This window comes from Mesocricetus auratus, unplaced genomic scaffold (assembly GCF_017639785.1).
Source record: "Mesocricetus auratus isolate SY011 unplaced genomic scaffold, BCM_Maur_2.0 Super-Scaffold_100029, whole genome shotgun sequence".
In the NCBI taxonomy this organism is placed as follows: Eukaryota; Metazoa; Chordata; class Mammalia; order Rodentia; family Cricetidae; genus Mesocricetus; species Mesocricetus auratus.
This window is the reverse complement of record NW_024429210.1, coordinates 16196381-16222966: the sequence shown is the minus strand read 5'-3', so window position 1 is coordinate 16222966 and position 26586 is coordinate 16196381. Positions and strand designations below refer to the sequence as shown.

At 39.4% G+C, this 26586-nt stretch overlaps 1 protein-coding gene across 4 annotated transcripts in view; it reads left to right on the top strand.

Moving 5' to 3' along the window:
• The window catches only part of Vrk2 (VRK serine/threonine kinase 2), a 129341-nt gene that overhangs the window by 81029 nt on the left and 21726 nt on the right, over window positions 1-26586 (top strand). For all 4 annotated transcript variants that reach the window (XM_040733194.1, XM_040733192.1, XM_040733193.1 and 1 more), the window contains 3 exons: window positions 636-728; window positions 16376-16508; window positions 25609-25729. In XM_040733194.1, the coding sequence (XP_040589128.1) occupies window positions 636-728; window positions 16376-16508; window positions 25609-25729 (347 nt within the window). The remainder of the gene's footprint in view (window positions 1-635; window positions 729-16375; window positions 16509-25608; window positions 25730-26586) is intronic.

Below are 26586 nucleotides of genomic sequence, written 5' to 3'. Positions count from 1 at the left end.
GTTGTGGTGGGTGGCAGCAGTTAATTATAGGAATGAATCACACACACACATATTGTTAACTATGAAGCAATGTAGTCATAAATGTCTATGTATGTATTCATTTGTTGATCATGCCACATATGAAACTTATTTATATATGTATTGATTGGGTCTCCTCCCACCCCCAATCATAAGTAGAATGAAACAGCTTGTGCCTGGTTGTGATGTGAAAGTAATTAATTTTCCCACCTATTCTTCTATCTATTCTACTAGTCGGTGTTTATAGACCACCTCTCTCAGCTACCCCCCCCGTGTGTGTGTGTGTGTGTGTGTGTGTGTGTGTGTGTGTGTGTATATTTGACATGCAAGCTTCCGAGACTATAATGATGCCTAAGAGTTTGTTATTACAAAGGATAATGATCAGAGGCATAATATTTTGCTGTGATGTCTTCAAGATTTGAACTGTAATTATTGATTGATGAGTGAATTTATGGCTATTTATCATAGATGTCTTGACTATGGAATGAGCAACCAGAAATTATGATATTTTAGAATAATCAATAATAGTGAGATACATTATTTTATCATGTGTGGAAATAACCTATATTATTCTAGTGTAAAACATTAATAATGATCTTATCGATTTCTTTTCACAGCTGGACATACTGGAATACATACATGAAAATGAATACGTTCACGGTGATATAAAAGCGGCAAATCTACTGTTGGGTTACACAAACCCAGATCGGGTAAAGAGATGATTAACTTTGCCTTCAATGAGCATCTTTGGAGTAATGTAGCCAAACTTAGTAAGGACAGATTTTAACCCACTAGAGTTTACAAACGAGGGCTTAGTATGATGAATGTTTCAATTTGTCTTACCTTGCTTACCTAATTTAATGCTTGCACCAGATTAATGAGTAATTAGGATGAAGAAACTGAGAGTCAGAAGGGTTAAATCAGTTGCTAATGGACACAGATTGAAGAAGTGCCTGAGCAGGAAAGTGAGTTTCTGAGCAAATGCAGATGAAGTACCATGGTGATCCAGGGAGAAGGGATGGATGGGTGCAGAAAGATAGCTGCAAGGGGCTCCATTTCTTCTCCTGTAGCTTGAGCAAAGAAACACGGCCAAAAGAATTTTCCATTGTGGCAGAAATCATCTATCCCAAATCATAACATCCCTTGAGCTGTGGCCAGGACGATACCAGTTTCAGACAGTTGGTAGTGGCCCAGGGTTGGAAGGGAGTCCAGGGCAGTGAAACTTCTGTACACATCAGGAGTGCGCATGCATTATTATTTCTTTGTCAAGTCCCATGGGTGATGCTGGTGCCGTTGTCTATTCATCCATGTTCACAAAGATCTCACTGAGGAGTGCTGTGGTGAAGGCTGTTGTCTAGGGCGGGGCTTATATGGGAACTCAGAGCACTTGCTCAAAGTTTATCTAAATTAAGCATAAAATTTTCTGCAAATAAAATAAGTTATAAAAATATGGCAAAAGTCACTGAATAACTGAGATTTTACTTTAAATTAATTTTAAATAACAAATAGATGCAACTATTACCTACTGTCTCAACAGATTTAAAGAGAAAACACTAAAACACTAAGCCTCAAAACTATTAGAAAACTGTAATTAAATGCGTAATGGACCTCTGTAAGTATTGAAAATTCTAAAGAAGAGAGAAAAAGTCTCAACAGAAAATACTAATAGGTTAAAATTTGAATATATCTCTAAATCAATCCTAGACATAAAGAATGAGTACCTGTCAAATAATTTTTAATAAATATTGGAAAATATCTAGCGAATAAGAACTTAATAGAAAAGACACCACACAGTATTGAAAATTCTAAAGAAGAGAGAAGAAGTCTCAACAGAAAATACTAATAGGTTAAAATTTGAATATATCTCTAAATCAATCCTAGACATAAAGAATGAGTACCTGTCAAATAATTTTTAATAAATATTGGAAAATATCTAGCGAATAAGAACTTAATAGAAAAGACACCACACAGTTTCCCAATGTAGTGACAGAAGTGAGTTGGGGTGGGGAGAAGATTAGCACTGTCCTTGAGACGAGCGGAAGCCACCGCAGTCACCTTTGCTAAAGCTCGAGGGTGTGGAGATGGCAGCGCAGCATCTTTAAGAAACAGCACATCCGCAAATCTGAGAGTGAGCAGGAAGATTCGTGCTCTTACGTCTGTTTTCACTCGCTTAGTGGAATAGTTCAAATCACTGTAGTTGCTTTTTATTGCTGGGTAGTGTTTTTTGAGCATAATTTTATCTGTTCATCTGGTTTTGGACAGTTGGATTTTTTTAGGATTTATTTTTATTATTATCTAACATGGGTGTTGGTCACCAAAGTGAGGTCCTCTGGAAACCAGCCACCATTCTTAACTGCTGAGCCATCTCTCAGGCCCTGGTCATTGGGTTTTGACAGTTGTGAATAAGATGACCATGTGTGTAAAGCTTTTATGCAGGCGTGTGTTTTACTTTCCTTGAGGGTAAATGGCTGAGAGTGGCCTTTCTGGGCCATGTGATAATGCATATGCGATGGAGAAACTGACAAACTCTCCTCTGGAGACTGTCATTGTCTGGTTTCTGTCAGCAATGTGTGACAAGGACATTCCTTTCTTATTTTGATTCCATTCATGTTCTAAGTTTTAGTCATTCTAGTAGTTGCTAGGCATCTATCTTTTAAATTTGCATTAGTCACCTGCTGGCACTGACCACATTGTGAGTGCTTCCTTGTTACTCCTGGTTTTCTTGGTGAGCTTGTCCACTTGTAAATAACCTTTTCTTCTGGATGAGTTGCAGCATCCTTATATTTTGAGGGTAGGAGCTTTGTCAGATGTTTGTATGACAGGTATTGTCTGCAACTGTGGCCAGTCTTTTGGTTTCCTTACTTACGTCTTTGATAAACAGGTGTGAAGTGTATCATAACACTATCTTTGCTATTGTAATTTTATAATGCTAAAATTAGGTCATCTTCCAGCTTTGTTCTTTTGTTTTGACTACCCTGGCTGCTTTGGAATTTCATATATATTGATCTGATATATATATATATCAGAATCAGTTTGTCAGGTTTACCAGAAAACCTGTTAGGATTCTGACTGTGACTGTAGGGTGCATTTGAACTCATTGCTGTCCTGACACTGTAGAGTATTCTGAGTAGGTGCCAGACTAATTCACCTTGGGAAGGGTGACCTTCCCAGCACTCCCCTTGCTTGTTGTGCTTTTATTAACTTTGTAATATTTTCTTATTTTCCTTGAGATTTGCTTTTTTGTTGTTGTTATGTGGGATTATGTTTAAATTTCAGATATTTGAGAATTTTTAAATCATTCTCTGTCATTGATTCTTCTATTTAAATTATAAGTACACATAAGTGTCTATGTGTTTGTGAGTGAAGTTGTCTGTAGAGGTCAAAAAAGGGTGTCTATTGCACCAGAGTTGGAATTACAGATGGTTGTCCACTCTGTGTCTAGTTAGGATGTCCCTGGGTGCTTGTAGGGCTCACCTATCTGGCTCTTTCAAGGAACACAGTCTTGTGTCATATGCTTAAACCCTCCAAATACTTATTTACTTCATGATTATTATATGAAGGGGAGAATAAATCCAGACATTCTTACTTTCATCATTTCTAAAACTAAAAAGGCCATCTTAAATAATTTAATTTTGTTGAATTTCTTGCCATTTGCCCATTTTTATTTTCATTTATTTTGCTTTTTCCCTTCATTTGGAAGAATTTTTGATAAGAACCATAAGAGTCCTTCTGCTACTGCATAACTTACATGTCTTGCTTTCTTATAATTTACCTTTTTTTTTTTTTGAGACAGAGAGAATCTCAATAGCCCTGGCTAGCTCTGAATTCACTCATGTAGTCAAGGTTGGCTTCAAATTTCTCATCCACCTACCTTCAGTTCCAGAATGCTGGGCCATAGGAATGAGCCACTATGCCCAGCTTTTCAATCTGTCTTCTGAACTTTAGCTGTGCTTTGGGAATTTTATTTCCATGCAGATATCGTTAATAATGTGGACAAGGGTACCAACTTTTATTTATTACAGATAATATATTATAAATAGGGAACTTGCTTATAAGAACTTTATTGCATAATTTGATTTTTGGTTAGGATTTATTTTTCTATATGAAAAGACTCAGAGCATAACTTTACCTTTTCTAAATTTTAAGCTTTTCCTGTTTCTGCAACATTTTGTTGGCAACAGTTACAGTGTTTTATCATAATACTTAGTTTCTTCTATTGAATCCTACTAGTGTGTGTGTGTGTGTGTGTGTGTGTATGTGTATGTGTTTGTTTATGTATGTGTGTGTATGTGTTTATGTGTGTGTATGTGTGTTTATATATGTGTGTGTATGTGTTTATATGTGTGTGTGTGTGTGTGTGTGTGTGTGTGTGTGTGTGTGTGTGTGTGTGTGTGAGATCAGTACCATGAACAATACTGGAGTATTGATCTCTTGGGCTGTATCCTGTGTTGCATAATTAGGTTGATGTGACAGTGTGTGTGTGTGTGTGTGTGTGTGTGTGTGTGTGTGTGTGTGTGAGTGAGTGTGTGTCATCAGTACTATGGACAATACTGGGGCATTGATCTCTTGGGCTGTATCCTGTGTTGCATTATTAGGTTGATGTGACAGTCCCTTGCAGTCTTCTCACCGCTCTCTCTGTTTACTTTCCTGCTGCATTTATTTTCTTTTTATTGTGCCATTTTTTTCTCTCAGTATCAATCCATCATATTTTCTAGTCATTTATCTACATAGGTTAAAAATATTTGGTATTCTTACTGAAGTTTTGGTAAATTTTAGCATTAATTTGAATGAGACCTGATATCTTTCCAATTCATAGTCATTCAGCAATAAGGAAAGTTTTATTTTTTGTCATATTTATATTTCTGTCACTGAGAGTATTTTATAGCTTTTTTTCATGTTAGTTTTTCTTATTTCTTGTTACATTTATTCTTAAATGCTATAATTTTTTATTGTCACTGTCAATGTGCTTTTACTTTATTGTTACTTTTTAAATTTTATATATAGCAGTTTACAATACTTTAATAGATACTTCAGTTGTTTGAAGTAGATTCAGTAATGGTTCTCTAAGTTTTCTTTCTTTAAAGATTTATTTATTTTCATTTTACATACATGTTGATCTGCCTGCACATATGTGCACCATGTGCATGCAGTACCTGAGCAGGCCAGAGGACACGCTGATTCCTCTGGACCTGGAGTTGCAGGTGCTTGTGAGTCACCACGGGGTGCTGGGAGCGAACTCAGGTCCTCTGCAAGAGAACCCAGTGCTCTTGCCAGCAGAGCCATCTCTTTAGCTTCCCTAAGATTGTTTTTAAGCAACTGTCGTATCAGGAAAATTGAATACTTTTCCAATTCTTACCTTTTTGGTGGATTTGTCTTATTGCATTGCTAGTGTATCTCCAGTAAAAAACTAAGTGGTAGTGAAGTTGAGATCATCCTATTTCTCTGTGGTCTCAGTGGAAATGCCTGAGCTACTATCCTACTAGATATGATGCTGCCTTTAGGATTAAGACTGTGTCCAGATGTGTGAATGTGTGCAGATGTTGTGAATGCACGTATGTGCAGGCAGGGCACTACTGTAAATCAAAGGTTTTGTTGCTGGCTTGGTGTTTACATTTCTCTTTTGATAGTGTGCTGAGTTATCTTCCTGTACCAAAGACACTGGGACATAGTGGTGAAGGCTCTATGTAGGCATCAATTCAAAGTCTCCATGTTCAGTGAGATGTGTAGGCGTTGGTTTCAGTGATGGGGACTTAGAATCAGTTTGTGAAGAGCAACCTATTGTTTTGGCATTTGAATGGAACCTGTTTGGCCAACAACTCAATTAGATATAACTCATTTCCAGTACTGGAAGCTTCATTAGGTGACAAGAGGTAGCCATTTTGGATTCTGTCTACCCTGTTATTTGATGATTTCATGTAGCTCACCTTGATATATGTATATATTTTTGGAAGTTTCTACTGTGTTAGGTTTCCATCCTACACCTCAAATGGCCCTTAATTTTAGCTGTCTCTCCCATGTTTTGTCCCTCAACCCTCTCTCCCCTGCCCACTTGGTCCTCCCATTCTAGGCCCCCATCCATCCATAATTATCCTGTCTCTGATGGGGGAGTCCTACTATCTATATGTTTGTCTTATTGGTTGATAAATAAAGTGCTGTCAGCCAATGGGGAAGCAAGATATGTGGGACTAGGAGAGGTGGAGGATTCTGGGAAACGGAGGCACAGTCAGTCACCATGTAGGAAGTGAGAGGGGTAATAGGTCCAGACCCTTTCTCCAGTGAGAGAAGACCACGTGTAAATATTCAGATTAGCAGTTAGGGGTTAATAATTAAGTCAGAGCTAACCAATAAGAAACCATAGCAAATGGCCAACAGCTTCATAATTAATATAGTGTCCTGCTTGTTCATTTGGGACTGCCGTGACTCTGGGAACAGGCTGGGGGGAAGAATGTTCATTACATATCTCTCTTTCTGAAGGAGATCTGTACCCTCTAGTCTTTTATTCTATACCTTCCCTCTTTGCTTCTATGGATTATAGCTTGGTTATCATCGATTTAACAGCTAATATTCACATATAAGCATATACATACCACATTTACTTTCCTGGATGTGTTATACCTCAGTCAGGATGATTTTTTTTCTAGTTCTATCCATTTGCCTATAAATTTCATGATGTCATTTTTATAAGGGCTGGGTAGTAGTACTCCATTTTTTAAATGTACCACTTTTACTTTACATTCTTTTGTTGAACATCTAGGCTGTTTCTGATTTCTGGCTATTATGAATAGAGCAGCAGTAATCATGGCTGAGCAAGATTCTTTGTGGTAGAATGAGTGTCTTTGTGTATGTTTCTAAGTGGTGTGGTGGTTTGAATGAGAGTGGTTCCCATAGGCTCCAAGATTCCAATGCTTGATTATTTGGAAGTGGCACTGTTTAACAGGATAGGAGGTATGACCTTGTTGGAGGAAGTGGGTCACTGGGAGTGGACTTTGAGGTTTTCTAAGACAGAGTTTCTCTCTGTTTCCCTGGCTGTCCTGGAACTCATTCGGTAGGCTAAGCTGGTCTGAAACTCACGAAGATCTGCCTGCCTCTGCCTCCCTAATGCTGGGATTACAGGCGTGCACTGTCACACCATGTTGACTTTGAGGTTTTCAAAATTCCAAGCCAGGCTCAGTGTCTCTCTCTTTCTGTTGCCTGTGAATCTGGATGTAGAACTCTCAACTTCTTATCTAGCACTGTGTCTGTTTGCTTGCTGCCATGCTCCCTGTGAAGACAATGGGCTAGACCATTGGGAGTTTCTTTTCACAGAAAGAAACACTCACTAAGACAAGTGGTATAGCTGGATCTTGAAGTAGATCAATTTTCATCTTTCTGAGGAGCCACCTTGCTATTTTCCATGGTGGCTGTAAAAGTTTACGCTCCCACCAGCAATGGATGAGTATTTCTCTTATTTTATATCCTTGCCAGCGTGAGCTGTCACTTGTTTTCTTGATCTTAGCCATTCTGACAGGTGTAAGATGATATTTCAAAGTAGTTTTGTCTTACATATCCCTGTTCACTAGGAATGCTGGACATTTCTTTAAGTGTTTCTCAGCCATTTGTGTTTCTTCTTTTGAGAACTTTCTGTTCAGATCTGTACCCCATTTTTAAAATTGTGTTATTTGTTTTCTTGATATCCAGTTTCTTGAGTTCTTTGTTTATTTTAGATGTTAGACCTCTATCAGATGGGTAATTAGTCCAAATGACAGTGTCCTTTGACATGCAAAGTTTCTCAGTTTCATGAGCTCTCCTTTATTACTTGTTATCTTAGAGCCTGAGCTAGTGGTGTTTCATCAGAAAGTCTATTCCTGTGACAATGAGGACAAAAACTATTCCCCATTTTTTCTTCTCTTGGATTAAGCGTATCTCATTTTATGTTGAGGTCTTTGATCCATTTGGAGTTGAGTCTTGTGCAGGCTGTTGTTTATGGGTCTATTTGGATTTTTCTAAATGCGGGCATCTAGTTTCACCAGTACCATTTGTTGAAGATGCTGTCTTCTTCCACACCCCCAGTTTGTATTTCTGTACGCTTTGTCAAAAATCAGGTACCTAAAGGTGTGTGGATTTATGTATTGGTCTTCAATTTGATTCCATCGATCAACATATCTGGTTTTGTGCCAAAACCATGCTGTTTTAATTACTATAGTCTTGTAGTACAACTTGAAATCCGGGATGGTGATACCTTTAGTAGTTCTTTTATTATTCAGGATTGTTTAGCTATTCTATTTTTGTTTTTGTATGTTGTCCTTGGGGGTTTTTGAAGTGTGTGTATGTTTCCATATAAATTTTAAAGTTGTCCTTTTAAGATCTGTGAACAATTGTGTTGGGAATTTGATGGGGATTGCATTGAATCTGTAGGTTACTTTTGGTAGGATGGCCATCTTTATTATGTTAATTCTATGGATCCATGAGTATGGGAAGGTCCTCCCCTAGACTTCTGACAGTAAGCTATCCAAATTGAACAAGCAGGACACAAAAGAAAGTGGCTGTATAACTTTGCCAAGAAAAGGCAGAACAGTCGTTCAAAAATTATATTTCACAGAAAAGTCTGTCAGATATTTTAGGCCTGTAGGTCAAAGAAGGTTGTCCAGGCAGCCAGCTGTCTCTGTCATTTCTTAGTTTTGGAAGTTGTTTGCTCTGCTCTTGTTTACTCCGGAAATCTATCCTTCTCAAGTCTTGTAGTTGAAGACTAGATAGTTATAGTTTTCCTTGTTAACAAATTCAGAAAAGAAACTCAAAAGCAATGTAAAATATATAAAGGTTAAGAGACATAAAAAGAGTTTTGGGTTGGTAATACAAATTAGGATAGAAAGTGAATTATGTACAACACTTCGGACTCAATAGGGTAGATAATGGAATATTTCCTATGAATTTGTCAAATGCAAATGGACTAGGCATTGTTAATATAATTCTTACCTGTATTTATTTGTATATTGTTCTGGTACTTGTTGTATATAGTTTTAATATGTTAGCTAAAACCTTCACTTTTTATTTACACAAAAAGGGGTAAATGTGATATTTTGATTATGCTCTGACAAATAAAGCTTTCTTGGAGTCAGAGGGTGGAGATATCCACTAGCTGACCATAGAGGTTTGGAGGACTGTAGATAGGGAGAAGCAGAACGTGGTAAGGCAGGGCTGAGAGAGGAACTGGAGACTTTTGGAAGGAGGAATAGAAGAGGTAGGAGGCAACAAGAGGCTGCTCCCTGTTCTCTGATGTTTCAGGTTCTTACCCAAGTATTTGAATACTAATTTTACATTGATAAAGATCAGTTAGATTAATGCTTCAGGGGGTCCTTCCATCTTTAGATATCTTCCTCAATTTCTTCAGTCCTGAAGTTTTTATCATATAAGTCTTGTATTGTTTGTTTGATTTTTGCTTGGGTAATTTGTATTATTTTAATGTACCATGAAAGGTGCTGTTTCCCTGGTTTCTTTCTCAGTCTGTCAATTATATATAGGAGGGCTACTAGTTTTTTTTTTTAATATGAACTCTCTTTTGGTGAGATTGGGATATTGAAGTCTTCTAGTATGATTATGTAACAGTCAATAAGTGATTTAAGTCGTAGTAGTGATTTTTTGTTTTGTTTTGTTTTGTTTTACAACCTGGGTGCCCTTGGGTTTGGTGCATAGATGATAATTATTACAATGTCATTTTGGATATTTTTCCTTTGATAAAAATAATTAGTTTTGGCTTGAAGTCTATATGTCATAATTTAAAATGGCTACATCAGCTTGCCCCATAGTCCATTTGCTTAGAATATCTTTTTCCATCCTTTTACCCTGAAAAGATGTCTGTCTTTGATGTTAAGGTTTGTCTGTTGAATGCAACAGAAGGATGGATCCTGGTTTCACATCTATTCTCTTAGTCTGTGCCTTTTTATTGATGATTTAGACCATTAATATTGAGATATGTCAATGACCAATGATAGTTGATTCCTGTTATATTGTTGTTGTTGGTATGTGTTTGTTCCCTCCTTTTGATTTTGCTGGTCTTGGCTATTTATTCCCTGTATTTTAAAGTCTGTAGGATATCTGCCTGGATCCTTCTGTGCTGCCTGGCCTCTATGGCTAAGTAGTGGCTAGCTCCTCACTCTGATCTTCAGACAAGTTTTATTTGTTAAAGCACAAATGAAACATCACCTCACACAACCACAGATGAATCCTCTGAAACCGAGAGCCCAAATCTGTCTCTTCTTTTTTAAGTCGTTCTGTGAGCCATATGGTCATAACACAGATGAAAATGACTAGCAAATCTACAAGGTTGGTTTCAGAAACTACTGGTCTATAACTGGACGTTTGCAACAGGTTATCAAATATCTGGTCTTGTAAATAGGCAATCTAGCAATTTGTTTCATTGACAGATAAACTTCTAACAGGTAGCCCAAGGCATAGGGTGTATTCAGCACTCAAGAAATAAATGATAAATAAGCAATGAGAAATTGAATGTATTCTGTAGTATTCAAGAAAAATATGTATCTTCAGCCACATACAGTTGGTTTTAGTATAATGGAATATATTAATAAAATTTAATTGTATTTTTCTTAAATTCCTATTGGGAGAGATCTAGCCACTCTACCCAAGATGTTTACTATTTCTCATAGCAATTATGAGTGTTTTCTTTATTTAACAATTTTATTACATTTATGTAATTGTTCATTTATTTGGTGTGGGGCATGTGTCACAACATGCATGTGTAGGTCAGAGGACAACTTGTGGCAGTCGTTTTTTCTCTTTCCATCATGTGGATCATGGGAATCAAACTCAGATCAGAAAGCTTGTCGGCAAGTATCTTAACTCAGTGAACCATCTCACTGATCCCGTGCTTAGTTTTTACAGAGAGAACTCTGTCGGTGTGTTTGCAAAGAGAAACAGTAGGAATTGCTTTGTGTGGAATGTATCCCATTCAAAACAGATGATGTTCCATCCCTAATACATGAAAGTGAGACCTCAGTTGAAAATAGGGGTCAAAGTAATATAAAGCCATGAGGGAGGGACCTGTCCCAGTGTGATTGTGGCTTATAAAGAGGAGACTGGAGAAAGACATTCACAGAGGGAAGCTGATGTGAAGACACAGAGATCCCCATGTACAGATCTGTCGATGGGCATGCCCTTTCCCTTCCTTCTGTGTGCAGCCCTCGGGAAAAGTTCAGCTTCTGGTCAGATGGGGGAAGTTCGAATCCCAGCTTCCCCAGCTACTGGAAGTTTGTTTTGCCAGAGCACCTAACCTCATCGATCCCATTTTCCAATTCTCCAAAACGGCCTTAAAACAAATTCCTTTTCTGGAAGTTTGGATGATTTGACTAGTGCAAGTCCTAGCCTTTCTTACTTAGCAAGTCTCCAGTAAATAAGCATTTTTCTTTTAAGCTTATGATCCGCAGTAACTTATTTTGACCCCTGATCTGTTGAAATTAATTTGATGCATTCTGTCTGTGTACTGCCAGGTCAAGTCTAGCAACAGGCTCCAGAGTAGGACATAAAGTATGTCCATTTTGTCCTGCCTCCTCCCCTGGGACTGACCAACTTTTTTCCCCCTCAATATATGTTTTTGTTTAAATTAGAAACATGCATGCTTCACATGTCAATCCCAGCTCCCTCTCCCACCCCTCCTCCCTTGTCCCTCCACCATCCCCCCACCCCCCCACCCAATCCTCACATCATTCCCCAGGGAGGGTGAGGCCCTCCTTGGGGGGGATCTCCAGAGTCTGTCATTTCATCCAGGGCAGGACCTAGGCCCTTCCCCATGTGTCCAGGCTAAGAGAGCATCCCTCTATTTGGAATTCATACACCATGGTGAACACCAGTCTACTACCCAAGGCCCCAGTGATTTCTGTGGCCTCCTCACTGGCACTACATTCATGGAGTCTGGATCAGGGACTGGCCAATTTTTAAATACAAAGAAAAGATAAATGTTTTTTCTATATTATTAATGTCAAACTCACACGGACACAAGTGAAGCCTAACAGATTGTCTTGTGGTTTAAGGACTCTCCCACATTAAGGTGGGATTTGCCGGGAAGAATGAGTGTGGTTCAGCCTTTGGTAGGAGTGGAGACGAGCATGGGGAACTCTGTCTGTGAGGAGGAGGAGGAAGGTATATCCTGTGCAAACTGCTTCAGGAGAATCATCACAAATGCTCTCTAATCACCCCTGGTCTCACCCACCAAACCGGAAACCAGAGCAGTTTAAAGTCTGAGAGCCTCGGGTGGCAGTGGAGACCCAGAGAGAAGCCTTAACACCATAGAGCTGCAGCACACAGCGTGGGGCCACACAGACCACATAACAAAGGAAGCTGAGTTTTGAGAGGAAATCTGTGATTTTCATGGTATGCTAAAGGAGGATTTCATTCATTTATGAATGAAGGCTATGACTTCCTGACCTGTCAAATCAGGCTCTCAGGAAGGCAGGTGCTGAGACAGCATGAGGAGCTAAAGTTTATTGGGGATGTGAAATGTGGACCTGATGAGATGAAAGGGAATAAGCAGACTGGATGGAATGCTTTCTGAGAGTCGTGTCCGTGTGGAAGGAGCAGCCCCAGAACTGTCCCATCAGAGATGATGGCTGACTAGAAATGATGGTGTCGTCTTCTCCATGGTTAGTCATGGGTGGAGACTGCCCAGAATTAGTGTGGCTGGGGTTGGGTTACCTGACAAGTCCCCGTGACCCAGTTGGGACCTTTCAGCTTTCTGGACACTTTCAACTTACTGACTCCTTAGGAGCAAGAACTTTGTTTGTTTGGTGTTTTTTTTTATTATTTTGAACTTGCCCCTCAGTGACTAGCACAGTCTTCCCCTCAGTGACTGACACAATCTTCCCCTCAGTCACTAGCAGTCTTCCCCTTAGTGACTAGCATTCTTCCCCTCTGACTAGCACACCATCTTCCTCCAGTGATTAGCACAGTCTTTCCTCAGTGATTAGCGCAGTCTTCCCCTCAGTTACTAGTACAGTCTTCCCCTCAGTGACTGACACAATCTTCCCCTCAGTCACTAGCAGTCTTCCCCTTAGTGACTAGCATTCTTCCCCTCTGACTAGCACACCATCTTCCTCCAGTGATTAGCACAGTCTTTCCTCAGTGATTAGCGCAGTCTTCCCCTCAGTTACTAGTACAGTCTTTCCTCAGTGACTAGCACAGTGTTCCTCTCAGTGACTAGCACAGTCTTCCCCTCAGTTACTAGTACAATCTTTCCTCAGTGACTAGCAGTCTTCCCCTCAGTGAATAGTACAGTCATCCACTCAGTGATTTGCACACTATCTTCCCCCAGTGATTAACACATTGTCTTCTCCTCAGTAACTAGCTCAGTTTTCCCCTCATTGACTAGCACACTGTCTTCTCCCAGTGATTAGCACAGTCTTCTCCTCAGTAACTAGCAGTCTTCCCTCAGTGACTAGCATACTCTCTTCCCTCAGTGTCTTCCCCTCAGTGACTAGCATACTCTCTTCCCTCAGTGTCTTCCCCTCAGTGACTAGCATACTCTCTTCCCTCAGTGTCTTCCCCTCAGTGACTAGCATACTCTCTTCCCTCAGTGTCTTCCCCTCAGTGACTAGCACACTCTCTTCCCTCAGTGTCTTCCCCTCAGTGACTAGCATACTCTCTTCCCTCAGTGTCTTCCCCTCAGTGACTAGCACAGTCTTCTTCTCAGTGGCTAGCAAACCATCTTCCCCTCGATGGCTAGCATAGCATCTTTCCCTTAGTAGCTGTTCAGTACTCATAAAAGCTATAGAAAAATACAGGCTAAAGTAATTGGTAAACTTCCAAACAGGGATTCATTTTAAAAGGTACATGTGAAGGTAGGGTTTGTGGATAGAGACTTGCTCAGTTTGCTGAGTCTTTTATTCTTTGTTCAATGCCTTCTCATAATTTGGTTCTTTCCCATGACTCTATTAAGACTCCAGAAGCATTGCTGATGGTCGTGCTACTCAAGGCTGTGACCTTGCATGATTTAAATCTCTTAGATCTGAAATATTCATTCGCTAAAATTTGGTTAATGTGTTTCTCTACTGAACTGTTAGCACCCATCTTTATATGAAGGGTGAACCTGCACCCTTCACATTCTGAGCACACTCTTGTGACTCAGAGATTGGTGGTGGCCAAAGCAGCTACAAGAGAGTCTTTTTCACTGTTTATTGTGTACAGGAGAAAGTGAAACTCTATGTCCTTCCCTTTCCTCTTTGAGATTCAGAATTTCTCCAGTATTGCTCTCTTCTGGAGCAGTTTGGCTAGTCTTTGCTGAGGACCCAGAAATTAACCTCCTGTGAAGTTTGGAAGTCTCTGTGCAGGATAATAGTTTTTTCTGTTTTGTTTTGTTTTCGAGACAAGGGTTTCTCTGTATTGCTTTGGAGTTTGGCTTGGAACTCGCTCTGTAGACCAGGCTGGCTTCCAACTCACAGAGATCTGCCTGCCTCTGCCTCCCGAGTGCTGGGATTAAAGGCGTGCTCCACCTATGCTCGGCACAGGGTTTAAGAAGTATAAGCACTTTAGCCTATAGCCTGTACTGTGGTCTCTTTCTTCCCAGACTTCTCTTTAGACACCCTTAGATGCGTATTACAGTCATCTTGAATGAAGTGTCCCGTTATAAGCCTAACATGACTGTGAAAGTGATAACGCATCCTAGCTACGAACTGCTCTAGGATCCTGGCTCCTTTTCTATGACTCATTTGACTTCAAGATTCATATAAATAGAATGGGCATCATGACCTACCTGTGGGATTTCGTGCTGTCTTGGGTCAGTGGCATAGTGCATGGTGTCACTCCTTAAAGACTTAGCTCTTACTTGTTGAGCTAATGATGTACTTGAAAAGCTTCTCCATATTTTGCAAAAATAGCCAATGTATCTGGTGTATTAAAATAAAGCTGTTTGCTGAATCATCAGTGTTGCATCATTCAGGAATCTACATGAGGTATATTTAGTTCTTGAAACACAAAGGTAGGAGAGCACAATACATAGTGAAGGCAAGAGCTGATTGCTCTCCTCATCCGAGGCACCCAGCTACTCAGGACCTAGAGGTCAGTTACTCAGAGGTGGGAGAGAGAGAAAACGTGGAAATGCATGTTTCTGATCATTCAGCAAATTTATGTTGTCCAATAGTTAAAAAAATGTGTGTCTTATGTTTAGAAATTCCAAATACCTTCTATCTGAGACATCCTAAAATGAAACATTTAAGAAACTAATATATAAATACTAAATTTTCTTTCAATAGGTTTTAAATTTTTAAATTCTGGTTCTGATACTCTACTGTCATGAACCTACATTTTGAAACATTGCCTAAATCTCTAAATTTTAGAGAAGTATGTATAAAGCAATACATTCTTGAATTGAAACTGCTCTCGTTTGTGAGGCATGGTGGGTATGGTAAAATGTACTTGACCTGTGGAATGTTCTCCATCTCCATGTTACAGAAACATGTCTTCAATACAGTTCTCCATTTGGGGTGTACTATGCCCTTAAAACAATTTCCCCCTCCCAAGTAATCTGAGGAATGTCTGTGCATTACTCCCTGATTCTAACAGTTCCAGTTTGTGCTTGGAGAACTTGCTTAGAGTATGAGTGGCTTCCGTGAATGGTGGTGATGATGAGCTGGGTCCCTGAAAGTCCAGCAGACATCCCTTGATCCTCCATTGTTAACCACAAGCAATTGCTGTGGGGGCGGTGTGGACTTTTATTTCACTGTTTTCTGTTTGAGTTACTCCCCTTGACAGTCTGCTCACTCTTTAAACTTCCTACAGTAGAGGCGTACCATGGTCAAACGCAAAAACATTGCTGGCATCTGCTCTGCCTTCTGTACTTAACACAGTTTCAGGAAAGGGTTCTTTAAAAGGCGGAGCCTTGTAACCTGTGTACAGCAGATGAAAAAGTACATTTAGATGTCTACCTGAGGAGAAGGAAGTTGGGAATAAAGTTGAGTCTGAACTATGATGCAGCAAGGATTTAAGTCAGAAAGTTGGTTGTCCTGGTTCCTAGCACAAATTTTATTCATTATTTGGTTTAGTGGAACTTTGATCTGAGGTCTGAGGTTTCACTTAACTTTCAAGTTCCCTTTAAAATTTGTAATTCATTTGTTATTTTGTAGTGTGTGTGTGTGTGTGTGTGTGTGTGTGTGTGTGCTTGGACCACAGTGTGTGTGTGTGTAGGTCAGGAGATCAGAGGACTTGGTTTTGTCTTCACCCCCAGAGACTGATTCAGTACTTTAGGCTTGGTGACAAGTGCCTTTACCCACTGAACTGTCTCCCTGGCCTACAATTTACACGTTTCTAAAGACTTAATTGTAAAGGTCATATTTTCAGAGGACAAAGCATTACTCATTGGCCTCTCCATCTCTTCCAGGTTTACCTTGCAGACTACGGACTTTGCTACAGATACTGTCCCAATGGAAACCACAAACAGTATCAGGAAAATCCCAGGAAGGGCCATAATGGAACAATAGAATTTACAAGTTTGGATGCCCACAAAGGAGTAGGTAGGTCTCTCTTTGCAAGTTCACATTTTTATCTCAGAAGAATAATTGAGTTGAGCATGCTGAAGCTACATAAGATGACTGTTGCATGGTCAGGCTGAAGGGTAAGCACTCTGGTGAGATTTTTGTGGAAAATAGTGAATTCCTGTTAACCCAGTGAATATCTGACAGAAACCAGAAACCATGTGACTGGACAGAGACTGTGGCTCTCAAGAAAGGAGCAAAACCTGATGACCTTCATTAGGCTGACAAGTCACAGGTCTGTGTATGAGGTTCCTGGGTGGTGCTGAGGGACATCAGAATCAGTAGTCCTCATGTGCTATCCTGTTAGCACTATGTCCTTCTCAGGGTCTTGAAAGAGATCTCTCCACAGCGGCAGCATCTTCTGAACCCCCAAAGTGTTAACTTGGGAAATCTCTTTCAGTAGCCTTTCATAGATCTTACTTATTTAAACTCACTTTGATGGTATTGGAAACACATTTGCAGGTAAATTACATACATAGCCCTTTTATTGGATATTGATTGTACTGCCTTGCATTCCAAGGCAGACTTAATTCAACAATTCCCTAATTAGTTAAAGTCATAACCTATGTCTTGTATTCATTTACCATTAATTAAACCTTAGCTGTTTATTACTCTGAAGTCCAAATCCAATAGCCGACCCAGAAAGCCATGGAAAAGGAAGTAGGAGGTCAATATTGAAAATATATGGTGCTGAGTCCCACTGATGGCTGCTTCTCTCACAATCAATATGCTCAGTGCAACTGTACTTTCTTAGTTGCTCTGTCAGCAAGACAAAAAGTCAATTCTAATGTTATGCTAGTGAAAAAAATGGTGATTATTAAAAAACTTTGGCTTTCAAAATTATATTCTTTGCAAACTTTGTTTATAAAAGTGTTGTCAGACATGGTAAAGCAAACATAATTTTTAAACAGCTCTGAAAGAGATACATCTTCACTGAGCATCAGCTAAACAGACATTCTGCACTGGTAATGGCTGTTGGGCTGTTACCCTAAACTAATACTTTCTAACGAGTTTTACTTGGAGCAGACAACTGTATATTATTGCCTTTTCTATTAAAAGGACCATTGACCATGTAATGCAGAGGGTGTTGATCATTTTCCAGAGCAATTAAAACCCACAGTCTTTTAAAGGAGGCCGTCAAGAAGGTGGAGTCAGTGTGTTGACTGTGTGACACCTTCTTCCTAGGAAGATTGTTAGTGGACAGTTTTTGAAATGAAAATCACTTTTTATGCTCTGGAACACAGGAAAAGAAATCAGAACATGTCTTTGTCAAATCTGGTTTTCTTAGCAAAGTAATGATCAGTGTTGTGTAATTTTTTCATCCTTTACATTGTTAATGGCATAGTTAACACTTGAAAGGAAAATGTGACATGGCTTTGATTAATTTAGGAAATAAGGAAATAAAGTGCTGATTGATAGTGACACTTGTTAAAACAATTTATTTCGATTTATTTATTTTATGTATATGAGTGTTTGGCCTGTGTGTATCTGTATGTACCCGGTGCAGGCCAAGCCAGGTCAGAAAAGGGCATTGGATTCCCTGGAACTGGAGGTCTCAATGGCTATGAGCTATGGTGTGGATTCCCTGGAACTGGAGGTCTCAATGGCTATGAGCTATGGTGTGGATTCCCTGGAACTGGAGGTCTCAATGGCTATGAGCTATGGTGTGGATTCCCTGGAACTGGAGGTCTCAATGGCTATGAGCTATGGTGTGGTTGCAAGGAACTGAGCCTATGTCCCCTGCAAGAGCTGCTCTTAACCACTATATCATCTCCAGCCCAGACAGTGTGCACTCTGACTTTAAGTTCTCTTTCTCAAGGAACCAAAGAACATTTGTTTGCCAGACTTTGTGATATAGAACAGAATTTTCAGAGACACGAAGGTACTCCTTACCTGGTGTTGCACCTGGAAATTGACCATACAGATTCTTATGCACTGTTGCTAATGATGTTCTGGTGCTGATTTCAGTTGAAGACACTGTTTATCTGTAGGAGGAGTAAACGTAGTTATGTGTTGTTCTGACCAAAGCTCTGACAGCAGTATTTCTGCAAGTCTTATTTAGTTAATTCTGCATAGTATTGTTTTTGTGCTGTCTTCATGAGCTATTTAATCCAGTGTGTATTCAGCACTTAACTGAAACTCCTTCCATCTCCTGGTCACAGTGTGTGCTGATTAAGATACTGGGTAGATTTCCCCACTCCGCGTCTTGGGACAAAGACTGAGCTGAGGGTACTCATGGAGATAGTGCTGCTTCTGAAAAAATGCTCAGGAGAGAGATTTGCAGGGAAGTCTTGTGGTCTTGGGCTTTATTGAGTATTCATTTAATAACAGATGCCTCAGCTTTTCTACAAAACAATGGATTCCTTTCATGCATTTTGCAAATGTATGTATGCCCACATATATCTACCTGTGTATGTGAACATACATGAATATATTTGCTAAATATGTGTGTATTTGTTTTGATATGAAATGAAAGATTGGATATTCTCACTGTGTTTGAACAGTGTTTGTGTTCAGAATTTTGTTAGAAATGAACTAATCATTTAACCATATTTAGAACCCAGAAAAAAGGGCTCAGATTCTATATGTAAATGGGGAAAATCAAACTCATAAATATTTATGTTAACTATTAGTACAGTCCATGTGTGATTTAATATCAGAAAAATCTTTTCCTATTCCGGTCCGGGGGATGAAACAATGCAAAAGAAAGCAGCAAGAATGAGGAAGAGTTATCACTGTGAAACAACCTATGGTTGTCAGAGTGTTTCTTGTACAGCAAGTGTGCCTCTGTGTAGTCAGGCATGCGGCCTGTTCCCCCAGAGCAGACTGTCTGCTGACCTTGAATGTTCTCCTTATTGTTATCTCGACACTGAGAACATAGCTAAGTTTTAAAGGAATTTGTCTAAGGTGCCATGTCTTCTTATCTACATGTTTTCTAATTCATAGTCATGTACAGGGAGTAGGTGAAAAGGAAGGAAAGGAAAGACCAGTTTTTCTACTAGGTAGCTCACGAAGCCAAGAGCTGGGCAGAAAGACACTGAGATGAGATGGAAGGACAAAAGGACAAATGGAGAGACGGTGATTCCTGGAAGTGCTGTGGATGGCATGACACTTAAACATGGCAGCTGTTCTTCCAAACTCAGGACTCTGTGTAACCTGAGGGAAGTTTCTGCAGCTGACTTGATGCACCAGTATAAAACCAGAGTAAGGATGTTAGGCAGAGTTCTCCATTATTAATATTTCCTCCATAAAAACTAGCATGTACGAGCACTGACATACTTTGTTCTTGTTGCAAGATAATTAAAGAGAATTATATGTGTGTCAAATACACTGTTTTAAAATTTGTTGCATTCTTAGTAATGCCAAGAAGCAATATTTGGATCAATGAGTGATATAGATTTTTGTAGATTTTTCTACTCACTGAGGCATGCAGTCAATACCTAATTTCTCTAGAGACATACTGCATTGAACAGACACAGCTTTGTTAAACACTTCAGACCTGGGTGCTGGGTATATAATACCTGTTTTAATTTGACATCATTGATGACCATAAAATATGATATCTAAATTGCATTTTAAGTGTCTATTTGTTTATGTAATATATCCAATGTCAAAGAAAAATATATTGCATACTTTAAAATTTTTTTTGCCATGTGCTGGCACATGGGACCCAAGTCTTGTGTTGCTTCTTGCATGGTTTCATTTCCTTTCAGAACTCCAACTTACAAAATATATGTGGAGGAAACTGAGAATGTGTTTTCATGCCACTAAACTGGGGATGGCACGGGTGACACAGCTTATATTCTACAACAAAGTTGAAAGAGCAAACACCTTTTTCTATTACAGGATTAAGCAATACCATTAGATATTGAATTAAATACCATTAAGTATTTCCCAAGGAGTAAGGAAACTATAGTGTTAATCTCTTCTTGTTATGTAAAATTGAATATTGTATATAGCCTTTGGCCAACGTGTAAAGACTAGGAAAGCAATGCACCTATGTGACATATGGCCTTTTGTTTTACATTTGAGGTTTTTTTTTTTTTTGGTTTTTCGAGACAAGGTTTCTCTGTATTATTTTGGAGGCTGTCCTGTAACTTGCTTTGTAGACCAGGCTGGTCTCAAACTCACAGAGATCTGCCTGCCTCTACCTCCCAAGTGCTGGGATTAAAGGCATGAGCCACCAAAGCCTGGCTAATTTGATTTTTTTATTACATTTATTTTGGTGGATTGGGTACTGTGGTACACATGTAGAAGTCAGAGGACAGCTCATGGGATTTCATTCTTTCGTCTACCATGTAGATACCAGGGAACAAAGGTCCTCAAACTTAGCAGCAAGCACCTTTATTCACTGAATCATCTCATACCCCTTTTACATTATCAAATAAGTCATATTTCTTGACTTTTTCATTGAACTGTTTGGTTGGGAACATACAGTGCTCAGTGCCTAAAATGTAAAGTCTCTTTGCCCTAGTGAATAACTTTTCCTAATAGTGCAACATTAATAACACACACACACACACACACACACACACACACACACACACACACACAGATTGGGATGTAAAAGGTACTAAAATGAAAAAAAGCAAAACCCAGATACTAGGTTTCCCTTTATTTGAAACACGATACTTTGCATTCCACTCTCCTAATAACCCTTTGAAATTATATTAATGGGAGTATACTGGTCCGACTTTGCTTTGTGAGAAAGTAGTTAAATAATTCTGTAGAGGACAAAGTTGTGTTAGTTCACAGACTTAAATGTGCCACTCTGTGATCTTAGGCTGCATCAATGCTGGATGCATTATGAAGCCTCACATCATGGCAGTGGGGTCACGTGGTGCAGGCACTTCAGCATGGCAAGCCCTGAGCAGAAAAGAGGGAGTGAGAAAGGAGGAACATAGGCACAGCCTCTATGACCAGGCCCCCCCACCCCGGGAGGGGGAGCTGTTTCCTTCAGTTAGCCTCCCCCCCGCTTTCCCACTTCCAGTATTGCCGTTATATTATTAAGTCATCAAAGGAGTAAAGCCCTCAGGATCCACCCATTCCGCACAAACCAGAAGCCCCTCAATCTGCCACCAAGCCCACTACACAAGTCTATGGTGGACATGTCATACTCAAACTATAACAGGAGCCACCACAATATTTTCTTGCTCTTTGTACATCTGAGTTGACAAAATATTCAACAACACAGTCGGAACCTAAGAATAAAGTATACAGTTTTCCTGCCATTAGTCATAGCTCCCCTTTCAGGTGAGCCTCTTGTTCAAACATTTCTACATTCTCATCATTTCCGACCACATATAGTAATATGTTAGACATTTACATCTTGTCTCCTGGAAGCAAGTGTTTCCATGTTTGCTTTGTTTCCTACCAAATCCTGTGTCTTCTTCACCACCATAATATATAAGGAATGAAACAAATAGAAAGCATAGGTACACTGAAGATGCATATGAAGTTAAAACACTTTCCCATTCTTTGTTCTTTACCTTTGGTGAGTTGGTCCAGTTATTCACCCTGGTTTATGTTTCGAGTGCAGACTAGATCTGTAGTGTGAACTTTCTGTTGATATTATACCAGCTTAGATGGACCATTGCTACTTTATAAATATTTTTAATAGAGGCCCTCTTATCTTAATGGGGTGTGTGGACGGAGCTTTCCTGGAAGGATGGTCTGGTCACAAGGAGAATTTTGTCAATGATTCAGCAAAGATGGTAATCTGCTACTTATTTATTGCACAAGCAAGTAACTTTGTATTTTGACATTGTGTGTTGTAAGTCAAAATGCTGGCATCGTATAGCTCCCTCTATAACTAGAAGAAATGAGAAAATGTCCGTTGAATGACTTTAAATCTGATGATGGAGGCAGCCATCAGCCTGAGCACGTGCCCTCTTCATTCTCAACGATGTAGCTTCAGCGTTGCTCTGGCACTCTGTGCTCTGTGATATGAAGCAGGTTGTTTAACCTCTTAAGCCTCTGATTTGTTATGTGCCCCTATGACTAGAAATACTGATACTGCGGAATGATTAAAAAGTAATCGCAAAGCAGCACTACAGTGTGTGTACAGTAACTGCTCTCCATAAGTCACGTACGTTCTCTTATTTTAATTTTCAATTCTACTGTCAGCTATTTGTAGAATCTGTTTTCTGAACTAGAAGTTGAGTCCCCACCTGTGCCTATTTTTTATTATTGTTATGCTTGGCAATACTTTATCATTTTGAAATGTTGAACAATTGCAAACAACACATGCTCAGTGAAAAGAGTAATTTTCCTTGCTCCATGCTAGTAAGCACAATAAAATTAGGTGCTAAATAGTATTTGGAAACTAATTTAAGAAAGTTTAGAGGAAAATTCTAGGTAACAAAATTTTGAACAGAAAGTAAGTCTGGGTTGTTGTGTATCTGTATGAAGACCTATAAATAATGACACTATTAGTTGTGAAATGCAACTGAGAACCTTAGGTAGTACAGTGAATTGTGCAAACATGTTTTCAAGAGGGAACAAACCACAATATTTTGTCTCTCCAAATGAATCCAGTGTATTGAAGATGGTAGTCTATCTCCACATTGGACTGCAGAACTCAACATGGGAGAGGTGGGGCTGGAACTCACTCCTGCTTGTAGAGAGGTAGGGCTGGAACTCACCCCTGCTGTAGGGATTCCTAATCTGGAACTCTTTCCATTTCTTGCTTCAATTAAGCCTTTTCTAATGTATTTGCAAAATCAGTAATGAAACAATCAGTTTCAAGGTTAAAAATAGTTTCAGACATTTATTTACTTTTATTTTATGTAAATGAGTGGTTTACCTGCAGGCATGTATGTGCACCATGTGCTTGCCTGGTGCCTGCGGCTGCCAGAAGATCATGTTACAGATGTTTGTGAGCAGACATATACATGCTGGGAACCAAGCCTGGGTTCTCTTACCACAGTAGCAAGTGGTCTTAGCTTCTGAACTATTGTTTTTAAGTTAGCAATTATTGCATTTACTCCTCTTTGTACAGTACTCAGAAAGTGGACATGATAGTTATAGATTGAAAGAGTTTGATTTCCCTAAAACAAGTCAAGCATTTTGTCTCTCTGAGATCAATTTTCAATCAGAGAGACAAACTCAGAAACATTTTTGATGCTTTTGTCGTACTTCTTAGGCTATGAAAATATAATCGTTCTCTTTAACATTGTAAATATTTTTGTAGGATTTTGTGAGAAGTATTAAGTGTTTGCTTAACCTCACCTACTAACAGTGCATATAGTGAAAGATTAAAAATTTGATAATATATTTAATTAGGTAATAGTGAAGTGAACTCAAGTCTCAAAGGCCTATTTTACATGAAGACCAGTTTATGACATATTGGCCTCAGAAATCTAAATGACTTGTCGGTATTTGCAGCTCTCTATCAGTCCCTCAACTAGATGGTGGCTGGAGTCATGGAAAGCTTCATTTCACATTAATTCATGTTGGTTCTTGTCCCTCCTTTTGTGTATAGCTGGTATCCTCCAAACAAGTGTCAAAATATCATTTTTTGAACATTAAAGGATGTGAATTTTTTAATTGATGGTAATTGGGAATTCCTCTCATCAAGAGACTTGTGTATACATCTGTACACATGGAGCCTTCTGTTAATAATAGATTTATCACCAAGGAAAAGTATTTCAGAGCAGTGTGCTAGAGTCTGTGTTTCTATTTTAGTACCAGAGCCAAGTCCTGTATTAGGACATTGTTGAAGTTTGTGCACAAAAGAAATAGCACCCTTGGGCCTGGCCTTCTTCTGGATTGAAGGGGCTTTAATAACCCAGTACTTGAATAGCAGTTAAGATGGAATATACATAGAAGTAATTGTGCACTCTGCTTTTATAACATCTTATACATGGTGACCCAGAGTAGCTACAATGATGTGGCACCATTGTTCTCAGCAGATGGGATTCATGAATTAAAGCCCTATTTCATTCATTCAGTGACTTCTCAGAGTTTATTTAATGAAGGACAATGAGATAAGATACCTGTTTACAACAGCTTTAACACCCACATATTGTTCAGGGCATTATCTGTCCCTACACAGATGAACATTCTAGAAGTAGAATAACTATAAATACCAGCTTACTATTCTTATAATAGCTTGGAATTCTTACGATTTTATTTAATGGGTATACACTAAGTGTACTAGTTATTAGCTCAGTGACTTATTAGCAAATGTCAATTGTATTTAACAATTCTTAGGTCTTGTTGTCTTTTGATATAAGGTACTTGAGGAAAGGTGTCAATTTGAGATCAAATTAGTTCACAGCATTTTGAGTTTGATATGCATGATATTTGCCAAGGTCTGAGCATGCTCTTTCAATGTGTTTTAAGAAAAGCCATCTTACATGAAGTCTTACCTTCAGAATGTCCTTCCCACCACTCATCTGCACCCCATTTCCTCCGTGCTCACGTCAGCTGTGGTTTTTCTCTTCAAACTCAAGGCTAGTGTTTTTAAGGGGAGTTTCCTCTGTCTGGAGGTAATGTGTACCATTTGGAGCTGGGTGCCCACGGTTGCTGTACTTCCCGTTAACTGAACATTTTCATGGACCTGCTTCTAAAGACTGCACACTAGATGGCAGTTTTGTCATATTCTTCTGACTTCAAATGCGACCACTAGTGTGACAGACCAGGAAAGGCTTTCAGTGTTTAGTCTGCACTCAGAGGGTCTCGGCATGACCGAGGCAGACCCCATGGACTTCCTGGAACATGTGTTAGCAATTTAGCTGCAGACATTTCTTTCTTTGTTTTACTGCTTGGCTCTTTGAGAAAGTGTTGGTGCTGGGTTATGGGTTGTCTGGATCATGTCAGAGGCCATGGGATCAAGTTCATGTGACAGGCTAGACTAAGGAAAGATGAAGTTGGAGGAGGTGAGGAAGTTGACCCTTACTTCAGCAGCAAGTCCTGCCTGTCTGTGGACTGAGGCCAAAGGCCCAGGCGGTTAACTTCACTCCAGCTGAGTAAACACGACACTTTGCCCATTCGACTTTTTCATATTTCATCAATGGGAGCTCACTAAAAGATTTCTCTATTTCTCACGAACTTTCTCATCTTTCCCTTTCTGTAGCCCCTTCCAGAAGAAGCGACGTTGAGATCCTTGGTTATTGCATGCTGCGCTGGCTATGTGGGAAGCTGCCTTGGGACGCAAACCTGGAGGACCCCTTGGCCGTTCAGACTGCTAAGACCAAGTAGGGATTCTCAAATATTCCATCCCTTTATGCAACAGGACTGAGACACCATGGAGGGAGTGGACACACCAGACAAAATTGCCCCTTAGCCACCATGACAACACAAATATCATTAGTTTGAAAGCTATTGTTTAAAAAAAACTTGTTTAAAAAAACAAAATCAGGAATAGACATAAAATGCATTAAGATTTTAAATTATAAAGTGTAGATCATTTTATAGTGCAAATATAAAATAAAATATCTATCTGGGCATGCTATTTTCCAGCACTTAGATCCTAGGTGATGGTGTTTATAAGATGGTAGCTGGCTATGGAAATAGTCTGTATTTGTATGACTGACAGCAGCTGTGCGGAGCACCAGGGTGAGGCACCAGGAGGGCTTGCATCTCTCAGGTGATGACAACATACCCATAGTCCTGCCCCAGAAGGCACATGTTTTGCTTCTTGAGGTAGAAACAAAGAAAATATTTACCTGAGCTACTTATATGAAATATCTTGTAGCTGCATAAACTTTTTTAATATTCTATGTTCAAAGTTTTTACGTCAACTCTTAACAGCATAAGGAGGTCAGTTTTAGGAAAGTTTGCGTTTTGCAGTTCTGTCACTGGTCAGCTGGGTTCCAGCTTTTCCTCACATACTAAGTAAGATAGGCTGAGATAGTTATCCACGGAGAGACTGTTGTACCAAGGGAGTAGAGTTTTAGGAAAGCAACGAAAATGGACATAGAAGGGCAGCTGTTCAGCCATATAAATTAATCATATAAATTCAAAATTTTTTAGTCCACGGTGCTCTCAAACTCATGATCTTCCTGCCGCAGCTCCCAAGTGTTGGGATTAGAGGTGTGTATCACCACACTTG